Source organism: Hippocampus guttulatus, chromosome 10, assembly GCF_054856545.1.
Source record: "Hippocampus guttulatus isolate MCC_2025c chromosome 10, RoL_Hgut_1.0, whole genome shotgun sequence".
NCBI classification, from domain to species: domain Eukaryota; kingdom Metazoa; phylum Chordata; class Actinopteri; order Syngnathiformes; family Syngnathidae; genus Hippocampus; species Hippocampus guttulatus.
In genome coordinates, this window is record NC_141270.1 from 14,207,294 (window position 1) to 14,231,807 (window position 24,514).

Consider the following 24,514-nt stretch of genomic DNA (forward strand, 5'->3'; position numbering starts at 1 on the left):
ATTCTTGGCTTTGAAATGGGCAGTCACCACTAAATTCAGTGACTATCTTTATGGAGCCGAGTTTGTCGTGATCACAGATAGTAACCCCTTGACCTACATACTAACCTCTGCAAAATTAGATGCTGCAGGTTACCGATGGCTGTCATCTTTGTCCACTTTCTCGTTTAAAATTCAGTATCGTGCAGGAAGTCAGAACAAAGATGCAGATGGACTTTCAAGACTACCCTCCGCGGAGCTTGACGATGACCCTGTGTCAAGAAAGGAGGCCGAAAGGATCCAACAATTCACTTTGAATCACATGGGCGAACAGGACGGATTCGGCAAAGTTTTGCCTGAGGCAATACGAGCCATATGTCAAAGACATGAAGTGCAATGGTGTCATGGAGAGGAGAGAAGTTTTGGTCCATCAACCGCCCTAGTGGAGTCTCTCACTACTGATGCTCATGTCATGCCCGAGAGTTTCCAACGGGAGTGTGCGCACGGGCTTCCTGTTGTCCCTCACTTTACCATGCGTGAATTGGCAGGAAAACAGAGGGATGACACTGTTTTGAGAACAGTGATTGAGCATCTGGAGTCTGGAAGCCAACCCTCTCCTAGGTTAAGACAAGAGCTTCCGATTTTGGCGTTGTGGCTACGAGAGTGGAATCGCCTCGCACTGAGAGAGGGTGTGCTCTACAGAACCCGACAGGAGCAGGGACAGACTGTCCATCAGTTAGCCTTGCCAACTGAGTTGAGGCACGTAGTGTTACGGAGCCTGCATGATGACATTGGCCACCTTGGCCTAGAGCGAACCCTTGATCTGGTAAGATCCCGCTTTTATTGGCCTAGGATGGTTGTAGATGTGGAACAGAAGATTAAGACATGTGAACGCTGTGTGCGTCGCAAAGCCCAGCCTGAGAGAGCTGCACCATTGGTCAACATCGAGACGACAAGGCCCTTGGAACTGGTCTGCATGGATTTCCTATCTGTCGATCCTGACAGAAGCGGTATCAAAGACATCTTGGTGTTGACTGATCATTTCACAAAATATTCTGTGGCCATCCCCACTCGAAACCAGAAAGCTCTAACTGTGGCTAAGTATTTATGGGAGGATTTCCTGGTGCATTATGGCTTTCCAGAAAAACTGTTGAGTGACCAGGGTCCAGATTTTGAATCACGCACTATCCAGGAATTGTGTCAAATAGCAGGCATCAAAAAGGTGAGAACCACACCTTACCATCCGAGGGGCAATCCTGTGGAGAGATTCAATCGCACTCTTCTGCAGATGTTGGGCACTCTCAAGAACCAGGACAAAACTCATTGGAGAGATTTTGTCAAACCCCTAGTGCACGCTTACAATTGCACTCGGAATGATGTGACTGGGTTCAGCCCTTATGAACTCATGTTCGGCAGACGGCCGAGACTGCCAGTCGACTTAGCCTTCAACCTCCCTGCTTGTACTTCTCGGAAATCACACTCCCAGTATGTGCAGGACCTGAAAGGTCGGTTGGAGGAGAGCTATAAACTGGCCATGGCGAATGCTTCGAAGACCGCCAAGCGGAACAAACTTCGGTTCGATAGACGTGTTGTAGAATCTACACTAGTGTCAAATGATCGTGTTCTAGTGAAGAATGTGAAAATTAGGGGTAAGCACAAACTGGCTGACAGATGGGAGCCCGATGTGTGGGTGGTGGTTCAAAGAGTGGCTGGCCTTCCTGTCTACATAGTGCGTCCTGAAGGCAAGGAGGGTCCAAAGAGGACTTTACATAGGGATTTGCTGTTGCCCTGTGGATTCTTACCTGCCAGCACTGGTGAAAGATGTGAGAGGCAGACTGTCAGGAGGCCGCTGACGAGAAGCCAAACCAAAAGGGACACTTCAGACAATGATGAGGTACCAGATGATGATGATGATGATGCCCCCTCAGAAGATCAGGAGTACTGCCACTATTATTTGCCTCAATTGCCTGGTTGTTCTTCAACTATCAGCACCAACCCTACACAGTCAGGAGTGTGGCAACAGCCAAGCAGCGGCAGGGTTCCAGAGAATTTTCCGTTGAAAGAGCGGATTGCTCCCATGGTTGCTGAGGCTGCAAGAGAGTATGTGGCTGAGATGATGCAGGACGAAGAGAGGAATGAGACTGTCGAGACTTGCTCAAAAGATATGGTTGATCATCACATGAAAGCAGACCCCCCCACAATGGAGAAATCAACGGGCGAACCCCTTGAGCTGAGTGACCTTCCAAGTTTTGAGATAGGGCCAGAAATTGTTCAGCCAGAAGTCCCGCAGATTCATGTAGAGGACGACCACCCGTCTGAGAGTGCTGGAGCCCTGATCGAAACCCCACCTATGCTAGATGAATCAATTGGCAGTAATAGAGAATCCCAGAACAACGGCCCTCCCCTCGGAGAAGTTCCTGTTGCACTTTTTGATGATGCTAAGGAATGTCATCAAGTCCGACGCTCACAGAGAAACAGAGAACCGCCTGAGAGATTGCAGTACGCTCAGTTAGGAGTGCCATTGCTCACTGCTGCGAAAGCTCTTCTTCATGAATTGAGCGTGGTTATTGCGGAAACATTGCAGCCACACTGCTGCGTTGTTCATGATATAATGCTGAAGGAAAACCATGCGTGTAGGTGTTCCGAGACGTGCACACCTTCTGGGGGGGAGGGTGTAACCCGGATTATGGCATGAGGCAATGGGGAGTGGACTTAACCAAAATCTATATTGACTAAAAGAGTAGCGTCGTTAAAATTTGCTTAATTAAACAGAACTGAATATTGCCGTGGCCCGAACGAATCAGGGCACAGAATACTAGTGGGGTGTCAGCGAATGAGAGGTGCCGTTTTTCACCTTCGTGACGTCACGAACGTGCGGCGCAACCTATCTCGCTCTTTTTTTCTGACGGGACCTGAACGCGAACGGACGTATTCTTCGACTGTTGTAAATAAGTGTTTCGGAAGAAAGAGAGAGTCATTCTACGCAACCTCGAGCACTGTGCCTGGCTAACGTAGCCGTTAGCTTTCCGTACCGCTGGGATATCGCCGACCGTATAACGTCGTCGGAGTCTCATTCGACATTCTTCTGGCCGGGTCTTTTGTGGAGTTCTAATTGAGGACAGCGCTGGGATTAGCGTGCCTTCAGTGGAGTGGATTCCATTACGGTGCCCTGACTTCTACCAAGTGCTGGAAAAGGGGGTACAGTGGTGGTGGCGAGCCAACCAAAGAACATACAGTATATTACATTTGATGCACTTTATTTTATTTTATTTGTGTTGGTGATGTTTAGAAGAATTTATTTTGTACGACAGGAGTTGACAAGAACATTTTGTGCTTAGTTATTTCATTCAGATTGAAAGAAAAAAAAAGAAACTCACACCGGTGTTGAGAAAGGTGATCACCAATTATTTTGCTTGAAGGAAAGGTCAACTAAGAGGTTGAGACTAAATTGGATTTATTTACCTTTTTGTCACTGTGTTTGTCGTGATAATAATTTTGTTGTCATGTGTTTATGTTTGATATAAAAGGTAATTGTTTTACAACTGTTGTCTTGTTTCTTTGCCCATGCCACCCCCTCAATGGTGACATCATTGGCTCCAGTGAATCGAACCTAGTGTCCCCTTACTGGTCCAAGTAGAAACCCGTTGTCTGCCCCAGAGTGTTTCATCATCTCTAGCAATTATAAAACAGACGTAGCCCGTGTTACACATACCGTGTCTGAGACTATTTTTCCCTAATGCCTTATGTTCACACATGACTCACCGCACGTGGCTCACTTCCACATTGCTGAAGAAGGGCAAAAAATATATGAAAAAGACTCAACACTAAAATCCTCACCGGATTTGGTGGCGCAACTAGTGAGGATGTTGATGTCAGTGGTGTGGCTCCATTAACAACTTAGAACGACTTAAAATCGATCGATATCCAACTCACTCTGAACTAGCTACATTTAGGCATGTTTTTTCTTTGCACAAAGAGTAGCAGAATTGTGTTCCATAATAATAAATAAATCATACATAATTAATATAATGGTACACGTACTAATGTTTGTAGGAGTAGCGGTAAATATGTCTGTTAAAATTTGACATGGGAATACCACATACTGTACGTACTGTTGACTCATATAAGAGTGCAGACACGCATGAAAAATGTAAATAATTTTGAGGAACTACATGCACTTTGTATTGAATCAACCTGTGTGTGTGAAAACCTCAGCAGATGTATTTTACTGATATTATAAGAAAATTTAAGACATGGCAAGCATGAAATAAATCCGATGATATCATCCATCAAGTACATGAATATGTACATTTTTAAATTATTTTAGCATGGAGACTCAATCGTCATCACGCGGGAGCAAATTTGAAAAATGGAATCCGAACCATATTCCTTTGAATAGCAATAAGCATGTGTGCGTTATATAATTATTATCTTTTTAATTAGGGTTTGAAATAAATGTTATGTGCGCTAATACGACTGTAATGCATTGTTCCTGACCTTGACTCCTTGGGATTTGGGGATGGGGTGGTGGAGGAGGTAGACTTCACAGTTAGATTATGTCATATTTTCAAATCGAACCCTGATCCCAACTTCTTTCCTATCAACACAATGTGTACACTGGACTTCACAAAAACTGAAAAATACCATATGACAGTGCTGTCCACATAGAACATCAGTTCTTTCGTTATCATTTTCTGTCCCATACATGTGGAACGTAATCTTTCCGTCTTTCTCGACAAGACTTATAACATTTTTAAAGGGTGCTAAATCAAATCCTCGCTCACTTGTACTCTGAAGCAATTAGAAATGCTGCCGAGTTAAAAATGCATGCAGTCACATAAATATGACAAAGCTGTTTGGAAGATTTTGGTTCTTGTTCATGGCGTTTTAATTCCTGGATGATGCATCATCTTGACACATTTCTTGTTTTTCTTGTTTGAGTTGTACACATAGAAGAGGGCTGTGTTCAGATTGACTTTTCAATCTTCATACTGTCACAGCCATCTGCACATGCGTGGATGCTTTATTCTGAACGGAACACAATGTAAAATACAACTCAAGGTTGGAGCCTTCAGGCTGACCTTGCCAATGGTGCTTGTAGTCACAGGTCCTGGACAAAGCAATCATCATTGCGCTGTAGAGGGGCAACACCATGGCACAGAGGCGCCAGCCACGACCTCGGCCCTGATCAGTAAAGCACTGCAGCTTGCCCGCCAGGTAGAAGGAAGTGAATCCAAGGCCGGAGAATGCAACTAATTAGGAGAAGAGAAAGACTAATCAGTTCAAATTCCTCATTCAGGTTGCACTCCGACTTTTCTTTTAAACTTTTAGTCGTGTTATGATTCATCACAGAAATGTCAATCTGTGGCATGCAGGACACCGTAAGCATTTTCTTTTCACTGCAATGATATTTAAGAGCCATAGTGTGTCAGTAATGAGTACCACAGTAACACAACACCTCCCCCTGTATACGTCATTTGTCTCATTTGTGTAAACTAATCTGACCTATGAGATGCAGAGGAAATGAAAACTGCCTGGACCACAGGAACTTTGTTCTAACAGGAATTAAATGTTCCTTGTTGGTAGAAAAGTAGTTATTGTTGACGATAAAAGAAATAATTTTCCTGTTGATTGCATAATTCAAAACACCAGGTATACATAGGCTCTGTTTTTAATAAAGTGGTTCATGCACCTGACTTCCGTTCAGGTAGCATGGCTTTAGTTTGACGCTGTGTGATGGTATGAATGTCTGTCTTCTGTCTGCACAGTGATTGACTGACAATCAATCCAGGCTGCCCAAAGACAACTGGGATTGTATTTAATTAAGATATTAGGATATTAATTAATATTAACATGCCAACCGGAGCCGGAATTTAACCCGGTACGTCTGCACTGAGAGGGCGATGCGCTAACTACTGGACCATGGGGCCGCCTTTTCACACCTCATGGAATGCATTTCCAATATCAGTACTTCTTCCACACTCAACAAAGATAAAAATATGCCTCCAGCATAATATGAACTTTTTCCACAGTGATATACTGGACCTGCTCAGGTTATTTGGGCAAAAAAAAGGCGGATATTGGATTGGTAGAAGAGACCCAGGAAACTTTATGGGCGCATGAGTTGGGTGGTTAAAACAGTTGATTGGCTGCAGGTGTTGGCAACCCACACTATACCACCGAGACTGATTATTTTACACTATAATGTGGACATTGCCGTTTCTGCAAAGTAATGATTTTCACGATCGCCTCACAAACAAAAGGTACCCGGTATGTAGACTTGGTATGAGTTGTGCACAGTGAAGACTTTTTGCAGTGGAAAGACTTTACCCAGAACATGACACAGATTTTCTAAAAGCCATGTGGAGGACTGTAAAGAAAACCAAAGACTGATCTGAGGAACAATACTGCAGACGAGGACAGACGAGGACAGGTAATCTTTAACAGGAGTGAAGTACCCATAATTTTAAATAATTAATTACACCTTAAAACTGTCTGTTTCATTCACAGAATTCAGACAAACAGCTCAGAAGAATGAAGGTCAAAACAGAAAAGACTCAGGAGGAAATTCTACCCTCAAGATATGAGGCCATTTGCTATCCATCAAAGAGACATTTTTTGTAACAATTTTGACTTGTAAGTGGAGCATGAACCTAAAACATAACTATTTGAGGGGTTGGGGGCAGACCTGAGTCATACACAAATTATTGCATAGATATAAAGGTGTTGACACATATTTTTGACCAAAAAATAAAAAAAAACAAAATATTACCCCGATGTAGCCTATCAATGTCCGAATCACATTTTGTGTTGGATTTAACCCCCAGATGACCTATTGACCATTTAAAATTTAATCAGGTTGACAAGAAGGGAGCAGAGATGCCTGCAAGCAGAGAATAAGACACCTGCGATTTTTACTAGACAACATTTTACATATCAAACATGCTGCATCTACTTTATCCAAGTAGAAGGTTCTTTTGTATGTTAACAAATAAATATTAATAAAACTGTAACATTTCTTTGTTAAAAAACAAAACAAAACAACAACTCGCGCTTGTTTTATACATTGATGTGTCATAACAAGCCCGCCTGCCCGAAAAAACAACAACACAAATCACTGTAAAGCAATGTCTTTATCTTACTGCTAAAGGATGCGGATATTAAGACATTTAGATAATCTGAAATGGATCTACAAGCTTTTCATGTTGCCTGTTTAAACAGTTCACACAGAGGACCCATTAGATTCTGATCAGGGGCTTTGTTGGTAAGCTTGGAAAAGCTGGCACAGTGTACAAAATAGAGCTAAAACCTTGAAGAGCAAAATTGGCTGGAGTCGGGATCTGGAGGATTACAATAACAGAAAAAAAATGCATATTACAGTACATTCTTGGGGAGTGTCATGGTGTCTCCCTGCTGCCAAGAATAAACATAATTTGCTCATTCATTCTGAGTGGAGAGGTTACACAGGGATTCCTGGATGACTATCTAAGAACCAGAAAGAAGGCAGCAGCAGATGGCCATGGAAGGACAAGATTAGACAAAAAGAGCACATTACTCAAGTGAATTCACTTCGTGCCTTTGATGAGCCCTGATAGATGAATCCATTGACAAAAACATTGATGACAGATGACAGATGTTTGCAACCTGATTGTTTCTCATTTTCGAAGAAGCAAGTTCCAAGATGAAACATGTGCTGGCATATTTTCCATCTTTGATTGTTGTGTACATCACAGAATGGAGAAGGAAGTGGTGTCAAACTTCAGAAACGTTTGAAAATGGTGAAAAAAGACAAACCCTGCTTGTAGTCGCTGTAAAAATGGAATCAAAAGAAATGCAATTTTGGTATGGATTTTTGCCAAAATGAAAAGAACAAATCCATTTAGCAAACAAACATTTGGTGGACATGCTATTTTTATTTTTTTTGCTTTAGTGTGCGACAATGAAGGGTACGGTGGGCTGGATCTGACCTCAGTGTCTTGAGTTTGAGACTTGTGATGTACAAATTCCTCTTTAATTTCAGAAAATATGCCATTTACCATTCAGGATTTACAGATTTTTGTTTGTTTGTTTTGTTTTGTTTGTTTAGAATAGATTTTCAGGTTCTGGAGCTCTTTTGCAAGGAAGCCTGAACTGTAGCCACCTGCTGTGAAAAATGGAAGAGGAAGGTATGCGGGCTCACACTACGTGCCTGCCAGGCTGCAATCTTAGCTTTTTATGATTTTCTTTGTTGCTTACAGCTGCATGCATCAACACAAACATCCAACCTGACTTCTTTTAAAATAAAGTATAAAATATATCGTATTGTAATGAACGTAAAATGATGTTAAATTTACAATACAGCGCAACAAATCTGCGATAATTGCAGAGTAGCCTATGTTGTGGAATTACTTGAATTATTTTGGAGCTGCAAGAGTTTACTCATTAGCTCACGTTCATCAGAATCATCTTTATTGGCCAAGTATGTAAAACACACAAGGAATTTGTCTCTGGTCGTACGAGCTACACTCGTATTGCAATAACAAGCACCTACGATAAACAAAGACATGACAGTATGGAAAGACCTTCCGTGATGTATGGGTACCAGTGTGCAGTAGTACCACCCAATGGTAGCTGTGCGACAATGCACAGTCATCCAGAAAAGATAAATTGATCAGTGGCGTGGTACTTATGCTGACGATTGTGCAGTTGGTGCAGATAATCGTTGCACCATTTAAAGTGACCAGTTGTTGTTTTCCAACTTTAGGTGCGCAATTATGCAGAAAGCCCTTGAGCTCTTTAAGTATCTAGTGCTGTGGAATATTGGATCGACAACAATTGTGCTGGTATGTAGAGAGCTGGAGCTACAATGATCATATAAAATATTCCAACCAGATGAAATAGGCAGTGGAAATTTTAAATTCATTAGTTGAAAATTTGTGCCTAAATATGACCAATATCTTGATACAGAAGCGTAGTTAGCATCTTGACTTCAGCTCTTTAGGGAATAACTCAATACAAGTGTTTTGCATGTCAAAATGGCAAACACAAACAAAAACATAAAATAGAAGTCAAAAATCACAAATTGGGAAATTTGTTCATGCATGTTTGAATTGGATACGCCGCCAAATCAAATAAAATATGAATGGACAAGCTACATGTTCATCACTCCTTATCAAAGTGAAGGTTGAGCACGCATTTAAAAAAATATAAATCAGACGTTATAAATCCAGTGAGTGAAATTAGCAGCAATCTTCACGCATACAAATACACATCATACCAGTACATACAACAAGTTGTACATTCTGTACAATAAAAGAGTAAGAAATTGAAAATGTCACGTAAAGTAGATAGATTTCATCAAAGATTCACCTGAGTAGAATTTTTCTGCTCAGTCTCCAAACAGCATCATGCTCAATATCAGCTGGGGTGGCTCCGCCCGGCCGTCAACACCAGTGAGGACAAACAGTACAGAAAACGGATGGATAGAAATTTTCCATTCCTATTATAGTATTACATTTTTATTTTTATTTTTTTTGTGAACAAAATTGAGGATAATAACCATACCAGTACAGACTGTTTTAAACGTTCTTACCTTATCATGAAAACATTTTGGAACACAAATCTTTATCCAACTTTGTACTCTGCATATGATCTTAGTGAGGGTTGGAAAATGCCATATTTTGTTCGTGCCATATGTCGTGCGTGCTATGAGCTTGAGAACAGAATACTGCTGCCAGTGCAAAAGTAGCTATTGAAAGCAGCTGGTGGGTTTAAAAGTGGACTCCCCCTTCCACTCCCACAACGATAACAATTACATTGGTTAGCAGCGAGTTTGGAAACACACAATAAGTGCAAAGAAGAGTGAAAGTGGCGGTTTGAGAATTGTCCGCCACTGCATACTGACGATTTTAATAAAGAAATGCAGAGATCCACTATGGAAGGGTAATTTTACACACATACACAAGCATAGACTCATATCCTTTCTCCCTTCCACTTTTATTTTAATTTGATCTGTTACCCCTTCCACCAGCAGTAGAGCATTAATCCTCACCAGTGCATATTAAACAGTCACGTTCGCACTGATGCCGTTTTAACTGTCTCTTCATTATTGCGCCTCCATCAGCTCAATCTCTATTTGTTAAAGTACCCTGAATTTTTATGACAGACATTTTACAGTTCTTAATTTTGTTTCAGTCAATTGTAAGCGAGCATAAATCAATGATCGAATGGCCCATTATGTCTGTCTTAGACGGTGCAGAAAATATGAACTGACACAGACCAATTTGATAAGGGGATTAGGAGTGGGGAGGACATCTCTTTTGAATCTAACATTATGGTTACATTTATTGGAGTGCTTAGAGTATTTCTCTTTCTTCGACTTGTCGACCCAAAAGTATTGAGGGAAATCTAAACACACAAAAAACTTTAAAGCTAATTATATGATCAGCATCTTATATACAGGTACACGTGCGCAAATGTGAGTGTGTGTGTGTGTGTGTGTGTGCGTGTTTGTGTGTGTGTTTCATTTGCTGTTGTGGTTATTTGTTTGTTTAACGAAAAGTAATGGGACAAATTAACAATCATAAATCAAACTTTCACTTTTGAGTATTTGGTTGAAGATCCTTTAGCAAATTACAGTCTGAAGACTTGAATGCATAGACACCACCAAATGCTGGATGTCATCCCTGGTGATTCTCTGCCAGGCCTTAATTGCGACTCTCTTCAGTTCCTGCTCATTCTTGAAGCATTTTCCCTTCATCAAGTACAATGCATTCTCAATCACATTCAGGTCAGGTTGATTAATTTGGCCATTGTATAACATTCCACTTAAAAATCTCTTTGGTTGGCTAAGATGTATGCGTTGGACGATTGCCCAGCTACTTTGTTAAGCACCGTCCATCGAGGTCTGAAGTATTTGGCTGAAAATGAGTAGATCATATTGTGCGAAACACTTCACATCATCATCAATAAATGCAAGGGTCCCATTGGCAGTCATAAATGCCCAGCTGACCATGGAACAGCTGAGCAGCCAATCATCCCATTACTTTTGGTCCCTTAAAAAGTAGAGGCACATACGCCAAGTGTTGTAATTCCCATACCGTTGACCTGATTTTGATGTAAATACCTTCAAATTAAAGCTCATAGTTTGCAGGTAAAGCACATTTTGTTCATTTTCATTATTCATTATTTGTACATGCTGTACATGTTTGGAATTAAGCCTGTATGAGGAAGCCAGAGTACCTGGAGAGATCTCATGCAAGCACAGGACAGATTGAAACCCACTGTGTTTACGTAACCCCAAGATAAGTCTGCACAGTCCTTATAGACTGAGCTATTACCACCTGTGCATCAAAATGCACAGGATATGGATTATTTGATCCCATGTTGTAAATATTTTCATCTTCACTGCTACTTGTTCATCAACTGTAATCTTCCATGAAGTTTTAAGGAAGTAAACAGTGTTAATTAAACACCATTATAGAAATTACCAAGTATTTTGCATAGATTTCTCTGCACACAAGAAACTTGTCCACTTTGCAAAATCACACTGAAGCATTCTCCCGGATTTACATACTCTTAATTAGATGTGGAAGAACAAAGTAATATATTCACAGAGATGTTCAGTTGACCACAATTATGCTTCTCCTGAACGTGAATGTTTTCTCATATTACATTTTTAATTTGAATCAACCTTTAAATATCATCGCTTGAGATTGCTTAAGAGTATGGCTTCTCTCATGGATTTATGCGTAATTTCAAAGTAAGCATCTACACTAACATTGAGTGCAACACTTCTTTGGCATACTGTTGTTTTTGGCGGCCTGTTTTAGTTTTAGTCATGTTCATATTTAGCCTCATCAAGTTTTAGTCGACTAAAAGTCTGATCATTTTAGTCATTTATTTTAGTGTAATTTTAGTTGACTCAAACTGATGACATTTTAGCTTTGGTAAATTAACTCATTCACCTACCGGTTGATTAGAAGCAGGTGTGGCTAAAGTCAAGATGTTGGAAAGTTTTTACAGTTCTGAAACTGGATGATTTGACACAGTGTAGTTTTAGTCAACAAAATTCGATGACATTTTAGTCTGCTTTTAAGTCAAAGAAAATTTTCAGTCACGCAATTCTAGTTCACCCTGTCAATATACTACATGTCCCCAATAGTGGAGACAAAAGCAACATTTTCCTTTAGCCAAAACCAATTGTTACCTTACAGACTGAAGAATATATTTCAGACACAGAAGAAACTCTGAATTTAATTACTGTATATTTATTATATCAACCATGTTTAATAGAAGCGCACACACATTCATTTAAATAAAATATCATCGCAATGCTAGAAACAAAATCTCTCTCTCTCTCTCTCTCTGTCACACACACACACACACACACACACACACACACACACATGCATTCTGCACCATTTATTGTGGAGGCACCACTAAGGTCTCTATGGTCAGCAGCAAACAGTCCAAGCATGCAAGTTTCTTTACATTAATCAGTGGGACAAAAAAATAAATTAATAAATAAAACACTTGAATTATTCAACACCCCTATGAAGTAAAAGAGCTTGGCCAGAGGATGCAAAAAAATTGTTTGTGAAATTATTCATGCCCAGCAGACTAGGAGCAAATAAATTGATCATATTTCCGCAGAATCGTCTGTTCTGAGTGAGTTATTGAGCATGTGATGTTTTGTCTCCTGTCATGTTTCACAAGCTGGAAGTGATGTGGCTGCTACTTACAAGAGGAATGACTGCTGGGAAAACTCTTGCGACCTTCTGAGACCAGATGTGGCTCCCCGGTGCACAGCATTTTTACATTCACTTGTCCATCTGGGAAACAGCGCTGGAAGTAATCAGGCCTTGGTCTGGGGGTAAAATGCAACCATTAATTTTAATTTATTTATTTATTTTTACTATTGAAGCCCCATTTGCATCAAGCAGTACAGAACAATTTGGATGGATTATACCTAAATTGGAACTTTGAGTGAGCAGTGAAACTTGTGTTAGCACTATTCCTGACACTGAGGAGACAATTCTCTGTTGTATCCTTAAAATACTCGAGTGTGTAGGAAACTAGTGTGTCTGGCGTGACACTTTACAAACTATGCCACCGTTGTTTGTACCCTAGGGAAAGGTTAGAAATGAATACTACCAATAGCTTTTGCTTACCTGCCAACAATTAACTTGATAGTGTTTGTGAAAACTCCATTCAGGGCGAGAGCCAGCGACACTGCTGCAGCAGGGAAAATTGCAAATATAGTCAAACATGCCTCTCATTGAGCTAGATTGCCACACCATTTCAATCACATTTGACTCAAGAAACAGTAAAACATATTCACCCAATGAATGAAGTCTAAAAGTCTCTCGCGTTCTAAAATAACACACAAATTAAAGGTTGTTGCCATTCTAAAACACACACACACACACACACACATATAGGCACACCTCTTGGAGACCGCAACATGATGAAGCGTCTAACAGTTAACAAGATGTGAAAGCCTCTAAATCACCCCCTACCATCTTGCCAAAACCCCAAGATCAATTGAAAATCCAAATAATATCACTTCACGAAAGGAGCAAAAAAAGGTTTCAAAGCTGAAAGTCATTTATCATCCATTGAGCACATTAAAAGTATCTGTGACATGAGCTTTGATTCATGGTACCCCTTTTCTTTCTTTTTTTATATTGAAAGGAGATATTATGGTTTTTTTGGGGCAACATAAAGCTTAGGTCTGTCACATGCCTTTGTCAAGAGTGTTAAGAGTTATAGAATACTTTTCAACCTCTTACTCAAGCCTTGAAGAAATTACACTACAGTGTGTTGAGGGAACATCCCTTCTTCAAATGAAAGATTGTCTACCCTGCCCCCTCGACTGCCAGGGAAAATGTATTGCTAGGAACTATAGGGATGGGCGAGCAATACTAGACTTATTTAAAGGTATCGAATACTCATGAAGGCTGTCAATACCATTGACCGATATAAGAAGGCAAAAAAACACACACGTGTATGCCACACTCCGACCGACAGTGTGGCTTTGTTACAATAAAAGGACAGGGCAGGATTGAGTGGACTGTGTTGACTATATATGGTACAGTAATACTTTGCATTTCCTGTACAAAGGGTGGCGGTATGCTTCAAAGACCTGTAGTCCGCCAAAGAACTAAGAAGATGAAAAAGAAGATCACAATGGCTCGTATGTATAGACAGGAGCAGGAGTACAAGTGACTTGAATTGGATTCTACTCTTGGCCACAATGCGGAGCAGGATTCTGGTTAAGGTAATACAATACAATAGAATACGATACATCTTTATTTGTATGAGCCACTTTAAACTTTAACTAAAGGTTTTGGCCATTTTATGAGATAAAACAGCTGCAGGCAACCACCACCATGCTCCTGTTAAGTTAAAAAGATTCTGACATGTGAAATATTGGAAGTGTATGTGTATGTCAAGTTCTTGGATATCCACCGTATGATGTAGATACACTGATATCTAGTGCACTCCATTGACCAGTTTAATCAAATTTGATTATTCATCTGCTGAACTATGAATCTTTTTCTGGGTGGGGGGGACTGACAGATTGATGACAGATGGACTGGCAAATCGGTGAAATTTACTGACAGAAGTGATGATGATAGCACTGTTAAAATAACATGACAAACTGACCAACGGATCATTATAGGTTGGCTTGGCTTGAAAAAAATGACTGACTGACGGTGATGGATGGGTGCCCAGGCCGCTGACGAATGACGTACTGGCAAAATTTGGTGAGCTGCCCACCTCTGATAAGAATAAGGTTATACTTTGCAAAAGAAGCTGCAGGACTGATTACACACCTAAATACCTCCAGATGGACATGTGGTGTAGAAGTTACAGCAATCCCTGTATGATGTGCTTGCTTCGTAGCATTGGACTGAAGTCACGATCCGGTAAGAAAAAAGCCATTCACTCTGACACCCTAATAACACGATTCATAGAATGAAAATGTTGTATCCTCTCCTCTGAATTTACGAACGCATTAGTGCGGTGGTGTTGTACTGGCTAGCGAGACACTATAAACATTAGCTACAGAGGCTGTTACAGGAGCATAAAAGCTGTAAAAATGTATTCTTTTTTTGGAGATAGCAGTTAATTGTCATGCCGCTAAATTAAACTTGTCATTTGTCACTGATGCCTTTAATTTTTTTTCAGACTATTCAGCTATTAAAAAATAATCAGCACGGATTTCGTAAATATACTGTAGGTCGCTTGTGCCCCAGCTTTTAGGTATTCTGAATGATTGGATCAATATTATTGATGATGCATATGTTGATGCATTTTACTTATGTTAAGATCCTACTTACTGTACACTTTCATAATTGCTGGCAAACTTCTTGAATGGCTTGAGGCATACTTCATTGGGCAGAAATAGTTTGTGACGGATGGCAATTCAAATTCTGAATTAATTGAGGTAACACCTAGTGTGCCACAAAAATCCATACTTGGCCCAAAGATTTTTCTTACTTCCATCAATGGTTTTTAGATTTGGTACAATTCCATGTATACAATGATGATGCTTAACTTTATGGTTCTTTCAGTCGCTATGATGATAGCGGTCACTTAATCCAGACTGATTTGGACCCAGTCATTGATGGTGTAGTCGTACACTCGCCTGACTTGTGTGCGGGCCGTGTGGGGAAATAGGTTCCCACTCAGTGGCGTGATGATGTGAGTGTGCACGGTTGTTTATCTCTATATGTCGTCTGCCTTCCACCCGAAGTCTGCTGGGTTAGGCTGCAGCACCGCATAGCGACCCTGTTCAGGATAAGCGGTGTTGAAAATGGATGGATGATTTGGACGCAGTTTATCAGTGGTTTGGTCATGGGGCACTTGAAAAGAGTACCCAGAGTTATTTTCTTGTGCATTATGGCTATGTTAATCCATCCATCCATTTTCCGATCCGCTTATCCTCACAAGGGTTGTGGGGGGTGCTGGAGCCTATCCCAACCATCTTCGAGCAGTACAAGCAGGACACCCTGAACTGGTTGCCAGCCAATCGCAGAGCACATAGAGACAAACAACCATTCACACTCACACTCACACCTCGGGACAATTTTGAGTGTTCGATCAACCTGCCATGCATGTTTTAGGAATGTGGGAGGAAACCGGAGTACCCGGAGAAAACCCACGCAGGACCGGGGAGAACATGCAAACTCCACACAGGGAGGCCGCAGCTGGAATTGAATGCGGTCGCCTCTGCACTGTGGTCGATGCGCTAACCACTGGACCACCGGGCCGCTATGGCTACTTTAATTATAATAAAATAAAAAGGAAATTGCCAAATAATTTGAAGGAGTCAGTTATGGTGAGCCACCAATAGCCCAGTAGTGTACCGGTACTCTATTTTAAAAGAACCCATTGATGGTGATAAGTAGCACCAACTCAATAGGTGCACCAACTTCACAATCATCACACTGTGAAGACTTCACTGCTGCTTTTTAGCTTAGGTAATGAGTAATGGGAGAACTACTGCTGGCTGATATTTTCTGTAAGTACTGGACACCCACCTAATTAGCTATCAAGACAACTGATGGGGCAACCATTAGCCTGGGTACAATCCCTCACAGATTAATCTCCCCATAGCCTGGTGATAAAATTGAATTCACCCCACGTTACCAGCAATGGAATAAAAGCGAAATGCAATGCAATCTCTCCATGCTGCAAAGAGGAGCATGATGGAAATGTTTCTGAACAATTTGCAAATCTGGACAAACTGTACAAATGAGACATGATGTGTCCGAGGGGCCCTTAAACTGCAAATGTGAAGACGTTAGATCTGCCGTATGGAGATCCACTCTTGTGCCTGCTGCATTGCATCATATGGTGCGCAGTTTGTTAATTGCCACTGAGATATTAATGTGTGTGTATACACAGTTGATTGAGGCAGTGTACTACTCTTTATATCCTCATGTTGGCATCAATGAAACAGTTTTTATAGAACTCTATAATAGCTCGACAAACACCCCAAGAGAATTTGGAGGAATTATTCATGTTTGGAACCATGAGCAAAAAAACATTGTTATATTGATAAGTACATTCCCTTCCAGCTGTATTTGTTTTGGACATCTGAAGCAAAGTGCTGTGCTCTACGTAACTGGGTGGAACGACTCAGATTTTTTTATAGTTGGGGCTAGGGCAGACCATCTCAAATAATGGGACGAGCACCCCTGTGGTGACACTGTGCGATAAAATGGATCAGATAATGGATGGATGGATGTTTTTTTTAATGGTAATGATGATATAATATTATGCAGAGGTGTACTTAGAACTATTTTAGAGAAAAATTATACTATTTATAGTCACAGCGGGGAGTTGGGAGGGTGTGAATTGTGAACCACTGGGTGAGGGTGATGATAGTCAAGTGGACTTCAACTACTCTATATCCTTTTTTTTCAGTCATCAACTCGCTGTGTGTGCCTCAGTTTCACAGACCTCACAGACACCAGGTAATCCGTTCATCCAATCCTATTCAAGAAACTCGATCATCCAACCACATCTAGTCAAGTCTGCAAGTCTCAAATCATATATATTGATACAGTATATATCTATCTATCTATACCTATATATATATATATATATATATATATATATATATATGTGAGAGAGAGAGAGAGAGAGAGAAAATCACATTTCATGTAATTAGCTCCACCTACCTAAGCATGCCTCTTTGATTTCTGTCTTGTCTGTCCTCTGAATTATCTTCACCACAAATATCACCGCCAGTGGAGTAAGGAAGGAGATTGCCTACAAGGAAATCAAGATGAACAGTGTTCAGTTATTACAGTAGCATTAGTCATGTGTTGCTTGTTGAGATAACTAATATGAAATTATATCAGCCTCAGCAAATGACCTCCTTCGAAAGTGTATTCAATACTGTTTTCATTTTCAACATGTCAAACAAAGCAGAAAAACAATCTGCTTCATTCATTCTCCTTTGCAGGACTGCTTCATAATAACAATTTCAGTTTCATTTTTCATTTATTATTTATCATTTTCATTGCAAATGTTACTTACTGAGGCCTACCGATTCCATCTCACTTGATGTGAGTGGTTGGGTACACCTAGACAGATTTCATCAGTGCTGTATGTTGTACATAAAGCATATTTGACAATAAAGCTGACTTGACTTGAAAGCTTCTACTGTATATGTATTGCATTCAAACAGATCCGGACCCAACAATCACCATGGATGGGATGATGGGATGCAGTAGAAGAGAGATGCACACGTTAAAGTGATACACAACTGTGTCAGGTCCCTGAGCAGTGAAGCTGCGGTTTATTGCTCAAGGGCACATCAACAGTGCTCACAGAGCATGGAGGCTCAGAGGTCCCTCTGCCAGGACACTTTGTCCAGCGTTTCCAAGGGTGAGCCTGAGGCATTTTCAGGCCAGGCGAGAGAGGCATGTTCTGGATGTGTCAAGGATGACATGCCTGTAGCACTTCGCCAGGCATCCAGGAGCCATCCTAATCTGATGCCCACCCACCTCACCAGGCTCCTCGAGATAGACCGAAAAAGCGGCTCCCCTCTGAGGGCCTTATCTCTAATTGAAAATCCAGACACCCTGCAGAGAAGCTCATTTTAGTCGCTTGTAACTGTGAACATTATTCTTTCTTAGGGCCATAGATGAGGGTGGAAATGTAGATCAATGGGTAAATCGAGAGCTGCCCCTTCAGGTCAGGTCCATTTTCGGCTTGAGAGACCCATGCATCAACCAATAAACTGCATTGATCCACCTCCATTCTCACGTCACTCAAGATCAGGGCCCCTAGATAGAAGAACTTTTTTATTTGGGGCAGGAACTTACCACCGACCTGGAAAAGGCACTCTACCCCGAGGACCATGGTCTCAGGTTTGAAAACGCAGATTCTCGTCCCAGTCACTTCAAACTTGACTGGGAAATAACTTTTTCTTGGACAATCAGAATGTTTAAAAACATGCCAAATGACTTGCTTTCTCACTCAATAAAAACATTTGTTGCCTCCTTGCTTATAGTTGCTATTATTATTAACTGCGTCATGATTAAGCCAAGACTGTTACTAAACTTTTTAGGGTAAGAAAAGAGCACCCTGAGGCTGGAGTGGCACAGTTTGATTATGTATTGCAGCAGTATGAAGAGGAAAAATAAGTAATTCGGCTCTACTTCCATAGACAGCGCACGTACGCTCGGTATAAAAACGTAATTTTGGTGCCGGAGCAAGTCTCGTTTACCATTTGGGAATTTGGCCGTCCGTGCTCGGTCTCACTTGGCATTCCAGGACAGAGGGTGTTGCCTATTACATGCACTCAGTGCACCCGACAATTTGGTGACAGAAAGTAGAGTACCGGTAGTCTTTACACCAAGAGAAACCAAGTTGTGGTGCCGGTGGTGTAATGCGATTTGGATGGATTTCATCCAGGCACAGGCAGATATGTGTGGTGGACGTTCCTGTATTTCCTTAATAAATTAGAATTTGAATCAGATTTATTGGCCATGTATGCAAGAAAAACACAAGGAATTTACTTCCCAGTTACAAGCCATTCAGAGGAACATAGATGAGACGAACATGGGGGAGACAGAACGAGAAGCATGACTCTGACAGAAACTGACAGTGATTTATTTTTCATTTTTCAACATTAGCTATTAGGTTAAGTGGCAAAGAGATTATCACATTTTATGGCGTGATAAACCATACTGGTGTAAAGGCAAAGAGCTCATTCATACAGGCAAAATACATTGTAATCTGTCATTCTTCAAATAAAATAAAAATTAATTAGAAAACATTTTGTGTGGCAGTGCATTCAGCACAGTTCCCCAAAATATATTAATACTAGAGAGTCACAGTTATTGCAGGTCCATTTGGGCAGAATATTTAGAAGGACATGCTTGAACAAAGACTCTTTCATCTTGACACCTACTTTCAGTTATGGTGCTCATACCACCATTCGTATTACATTTTGGAGGCTTGACGGATCTTTTCATTTGTTAGTATTTTCTTTTGAGGTATGGCCGCAACCATTCAAGGACACCCAAAGACATGAATTATGGAAAGAGGGATGATGTATTGTCAATAAACCGATGGGGAATGGATTTCGGTTGTCATGGAAACAGTTGCATTTCCAGCAACAATGAAGATTAGGTCCCAATGTTGGCCGTCTGCACTATTTTACTGTATTGGACAGCACTTAACTGTACAACTGAAATTGTACTTCCAGAATCTCAAGGGAAATTGTGAATTCTTCACGCACAAGTACCGGTAACACTGAAAAAAACCCTCTTTGTTTCCATTGGATTTACTTATTTCAAACATGCAGTTTATTGAGTGCGCACGATTAAAATATAATTTAAATATTGCTGAGGAAAAGTGTAGAAAAATGTTAGTTACGTACAACTGAAAGTGAAGAACTTTTTTTTCACAGTGTTGTATCCATCCATTTCTACTTTCTATCCATTTCCTTAAAATGATTAAATTTTATGATAATTTTTTTAAATCAGAAATTTCATAAAGATTCCGTTGTTAAATCCCTGGTCCTAGTTGGATCCAGTTTCCAAGGCACACAGACTTGACCTGAAGGTTGCTCAATTTACCAGTGCTTCTGTCTGAAATCCTGCCACACATTTATTATCAATTTCAACAAAGGTATTAATAGTCTTGCAGTGAACACAACCAATGTCAATTCCAAATTCAAGTAGTTTTTTCTTTTTTGAATAGGGCCAAGTGACATACAATTGTGTCACACATTTTCTGATTTTATCATCATTATGATGATCACATGAGTAAATGAAAAAAATGCAATGGTTGCTTGACTGTTTCAGCTGACTTTTTCATTCTTTTACTCCACAACAACAACAAAAACGTTTGAATAAATGCCACAGGGAGAAGCAAACCCACTGTTCTGTGAACGACATGATAAATTATGTTATTGAAAACTTCAGAAAATAATAAAACTGTCACATTTGTTGTTTGCAACGGTTAGGAAAGAAATAAGGCTGTCTCGGGTCATGAAAAACATGAAAAAGCAAGCCAATTTGAAAAAGAAGTCAACCAATCCCAGGCAGTGCACACTGAAAGCCTCAATGTCATCGCCCGGTGGTCGACTAGTTAGCACGTCAGCCTCACAGTGCAAAGGTGCAGGGTTCATTTCTGGTTCCGGCCTTCCTGTGTGGAGTTTGCATGTTCTCCCCGTTCCTGCATGGCTTTTCTCCCCGTTCCTGCTCTGGTTTCCTCCCACATTCCAAAGACATGCATGGCAGGTTGATTGGGCATGTCAAATTGTCCCTAGTTGTGATTGTGAGCATGAAAGCTGTTTGTCTACTTCTGCCCTGCGATTGGCTGGCAACCAGTTCAGGGTGTCCCCGGCCTACTGCCCAAAGACGGCTGGGGTAGGCTCCAGCACGCCCGTGACCCTCGTGAGGATAAGCGGATCAGAAAATGAATGGATGGACATTATTGGTATTAATAGTGGTGGAAAGGAATGCTTGAAAATAAGATGGCAGATATCCTTGAAAGCAATAAATCCTACTTTTTTTCCCAGGCTTTGTTGATTTTTACTAAAAAGCCTCATGCCACCAATAAATTTATGAGATGAAAAGTCTTGTCAATCACGGCATGCAAAACAAAGTATTTGCAGCCACTCGACATCATCAGTGTGAATTGTACATTTAAAGTGGCACTCCAAGTTCAGTGGGAGGCTTGGATGATGAGCGGTGAGAAATATTGAACCAAAACTTGCTGCATACGAAGAGCAACTTTTGCTGAAGTCTGCCAGTGGATCCTGACAGCTTGGGGCAGTGTCAGAAAATCCACTACAGTATACCAGTGGGTTTCGAAAGGCTAGAATGCCGCATGATAAATAGGACCGCACAAGCTCATCGGCGAGTTTGTCTTGTGACGTCAGCTACAGTGACAGCTACGGGAGACATAGACAGAATGTGTATAACAAAGGAGATCTGGCACTGTAGCTAAGGTGTGTTTATTGCACAGGAGGAGGAAGACAAAGATAGCAATCAGGGACTTTTCTGGGAGGCTACTGTGTGACTAGCCATGCCCAGCGTTCTTGTTGTTGTTGTTTTTTTTTTTTAATTTAACTTTTATGTAGCCAGGTTGGTCCCATTGAGGTTAAGAAGCTTTTTTTCCAAGAGAAACCTGGCCAAGACAGGCATCAGCAACATATACAGTTGCAGACATAATCTCACCAAATCTTCACAAAATAGTTCCTGTATTTGCTCAGCATGGAGTGTGAATAGTATTGGCTATTGTAATCCAAGACCACTCTCCTTCCTCACAGTAGAAGACTACAGCCCAGTTTTCCAACACCCCTCCAGTATTAATCGCCTCAAGCCAGCCTCATTTTAACCACTAAAAGATGAGAATCCACAGTATTAATCATCCTAAATGAAAGATTTTGTCGCTGCACAAAATAGTTAGAATTAAACAATGAAAGTGGTTCAGTTGCATGGAAATAATGCCAAGTTATATGGCTGCTATCAAGTTTGCTGTAAAAGGGAATGTATAATGATACAGTAGGTACTTACGAACATGACCCTTTTGGGAATATGATCGGACTCAACCAGCGGATTCTTGTAGAGCCAAAGCTCCTCAGGTTGGATGACTCGCTCAAAGGGCTCCAAGAATTCAGTAAATCTGCAGCAAAGAATAACGATAGTTTAAACAGTGGCATTAGCGGATTATGCATACGGTGTGACTGGTCGAATGACTTTGGGGCGGGCATACAAAAGAGCTGTTGTCTTTCGAGTAACAACAAACAAGGCTTCATTACGGATCACCTTCACTACAATGCCCCTGCTGTCTCATCCCCTCACAGAATGGGGACACATTTCCAAGATACTCCTGGGCCACCCATTGATATGTCGGAGTTGACCTTGTTCACTGTCATCCTTGCAAAGGTTTTATGTCATTTAATTTCAAAACAAGTCAGTAGCTTACGATATTTTACCGTTGATGCATGAGATTCTTGTTGTAAGGTGTGTGTAGCCATCTTAAAATATTCAAAGCGCTGAAGCCACAGCAACACATGATAAGAGCATAAATGAAACAACAAAGACCTTAGGCAAAAACATTTGTCACCTGTGAAATGAATGTACTGTACCAATGACTTTGACAGTGATATCGACATTTTGTTTCTATAGATCTGGAATTCAATTGACTTCCTGTCAAAATTCCTTGTAGATCTTGAAGAAATGTTACTTCCTTAAAAGCTATTGATGCACCGCATAAATCTCACGTAATCCACCAGTAATATATCTTTTTAGACTGATGTTCTGTTAACAATATTTTTGTTACTTTTTGGTACAGTGGATGTATTTGATATTTTATTGTTGACTTTTTAAACGGTGCCTGAGTGTTTTCACAGGAAAAAAAATCCATCCATCCATCCATCCATTCTCTAATCCAGGGTCAGGTTGCATGGTCAGCAGTTTAAGCAGGGAAGCCCAGTCTTCCTTCTCCATTGCCACTTTGTCCAACTCTTTTGCGGGGATCCAAAGGTGTTCCCAGGCCAACCAGAAGACCTCCAGCAGGTCTTAGGTCATCCCCTGGGCCTCAACATAAAGGCATCCAGTAGGCATCCTAATCAAATGCTTGAGCCACCTCACTTGGCTCCTCTCACTGTGGAGGGAGATCGGCTTTGACTCTGAGCCCCTCCCTAATGACCGAGCCCCTCACCTTATGTCTAAGGGATACCCTGCTGAGGAAACTCATTGGGGCAGCTTTTCTTGTTCTTTCGGTCGTGACCCGCAGTTCATGACCGTAGGTGGGCATAGGATCGTAGATTGACTGGTAAATCAAGAGCTTTGCTCCTTCACCGCAACAGACTGATAGTTTGCATCACTGCAGATGCTGCAGCAATCCACCTTAGCAATAACCTAATCAGTACCGTATGCAACTCCAGACTGGAACTGAGTCCCTGTTCCCCGTGTCCAGGTGAGGGAAAATGACATCCATATAATGTACTTATCATAAGATGTCTTTGAGATGTGCTTAGTCTGATCCCTTACCTAAGATTTGTTTGCCATAGATGATCCTGCCAGGGGCATCAAGGCCCAAACAGCTTAACCCCTCGGATCATTGGGACGCACGAAGGTGACGGATCACGAGGGGAAATGAATAAATGCTCTCTATAATAATGATAATCATCATCATAATTATTAACATCATCATCATTGTTTCATTATTATAGCCAGCAAATTGCAGGGCACATATAGAACATTTTATATTATTCTTGTTAATAGCAATAGTTCACTCATAAAGCTAAACTAGTGAACTGCTAAAAAATTCTGCAGAAAGCCTCCACTCATTTTTTGATGTCTGTAATTGCAGTTGTACATTTTTTATTCATTGAGAATATTCATTTTTAAATGTCACTATTATTTTTTGCTTGTTTTATGTAATACTTTTTGTAAAATCGAAAAAGTAACATAATTTGCAAGTAATTTAAGATTCTGAATCTTTAAAATGACATTTTTAGTATTAAATTGTGAATGTCCACGGGGCAGATCTGATCCAGACGAAACTTTGT

At 40.8% G+C, this 24,514-nt stretch overlaps 1 protein-coding gene across 1 annotated transcript in view; it reads right to left on the bottom strand.

Annotated features, from left to right (window-relative positions):
* Positions 1–24,514, bottom strand: part of plpp4 (phospholipid phosphatase 4) — a 54,690-nt gene that overhangs the window by 9,570 nt on the left and 20,606 nt on the right. The window contains exons 2-6 of the mRNA XM_086122873.1: positions 22,512–22,620; positions 17,652–17,742; positions 13,128–13,191; positions 12,699–12,823; positions 5,058–5,228 (exon numbers count right to left, since the gene is read on the bottom strand). Coding sequence (XP_085978999.1) covers positions 5,058–5,228; positions 12,699–12,823; positions 13,128–13,191; positions 17,652–17,742; positions 22,512–22,620 — 560 coding nt within the window. The remainder of the gene's footprint in view (positions 1–5,057; positions 5,229–12,698; positions 12,824–13,127; positions 13,192–17,651; positions 17,743–22,511; positions 22,621–24,514) is intronic.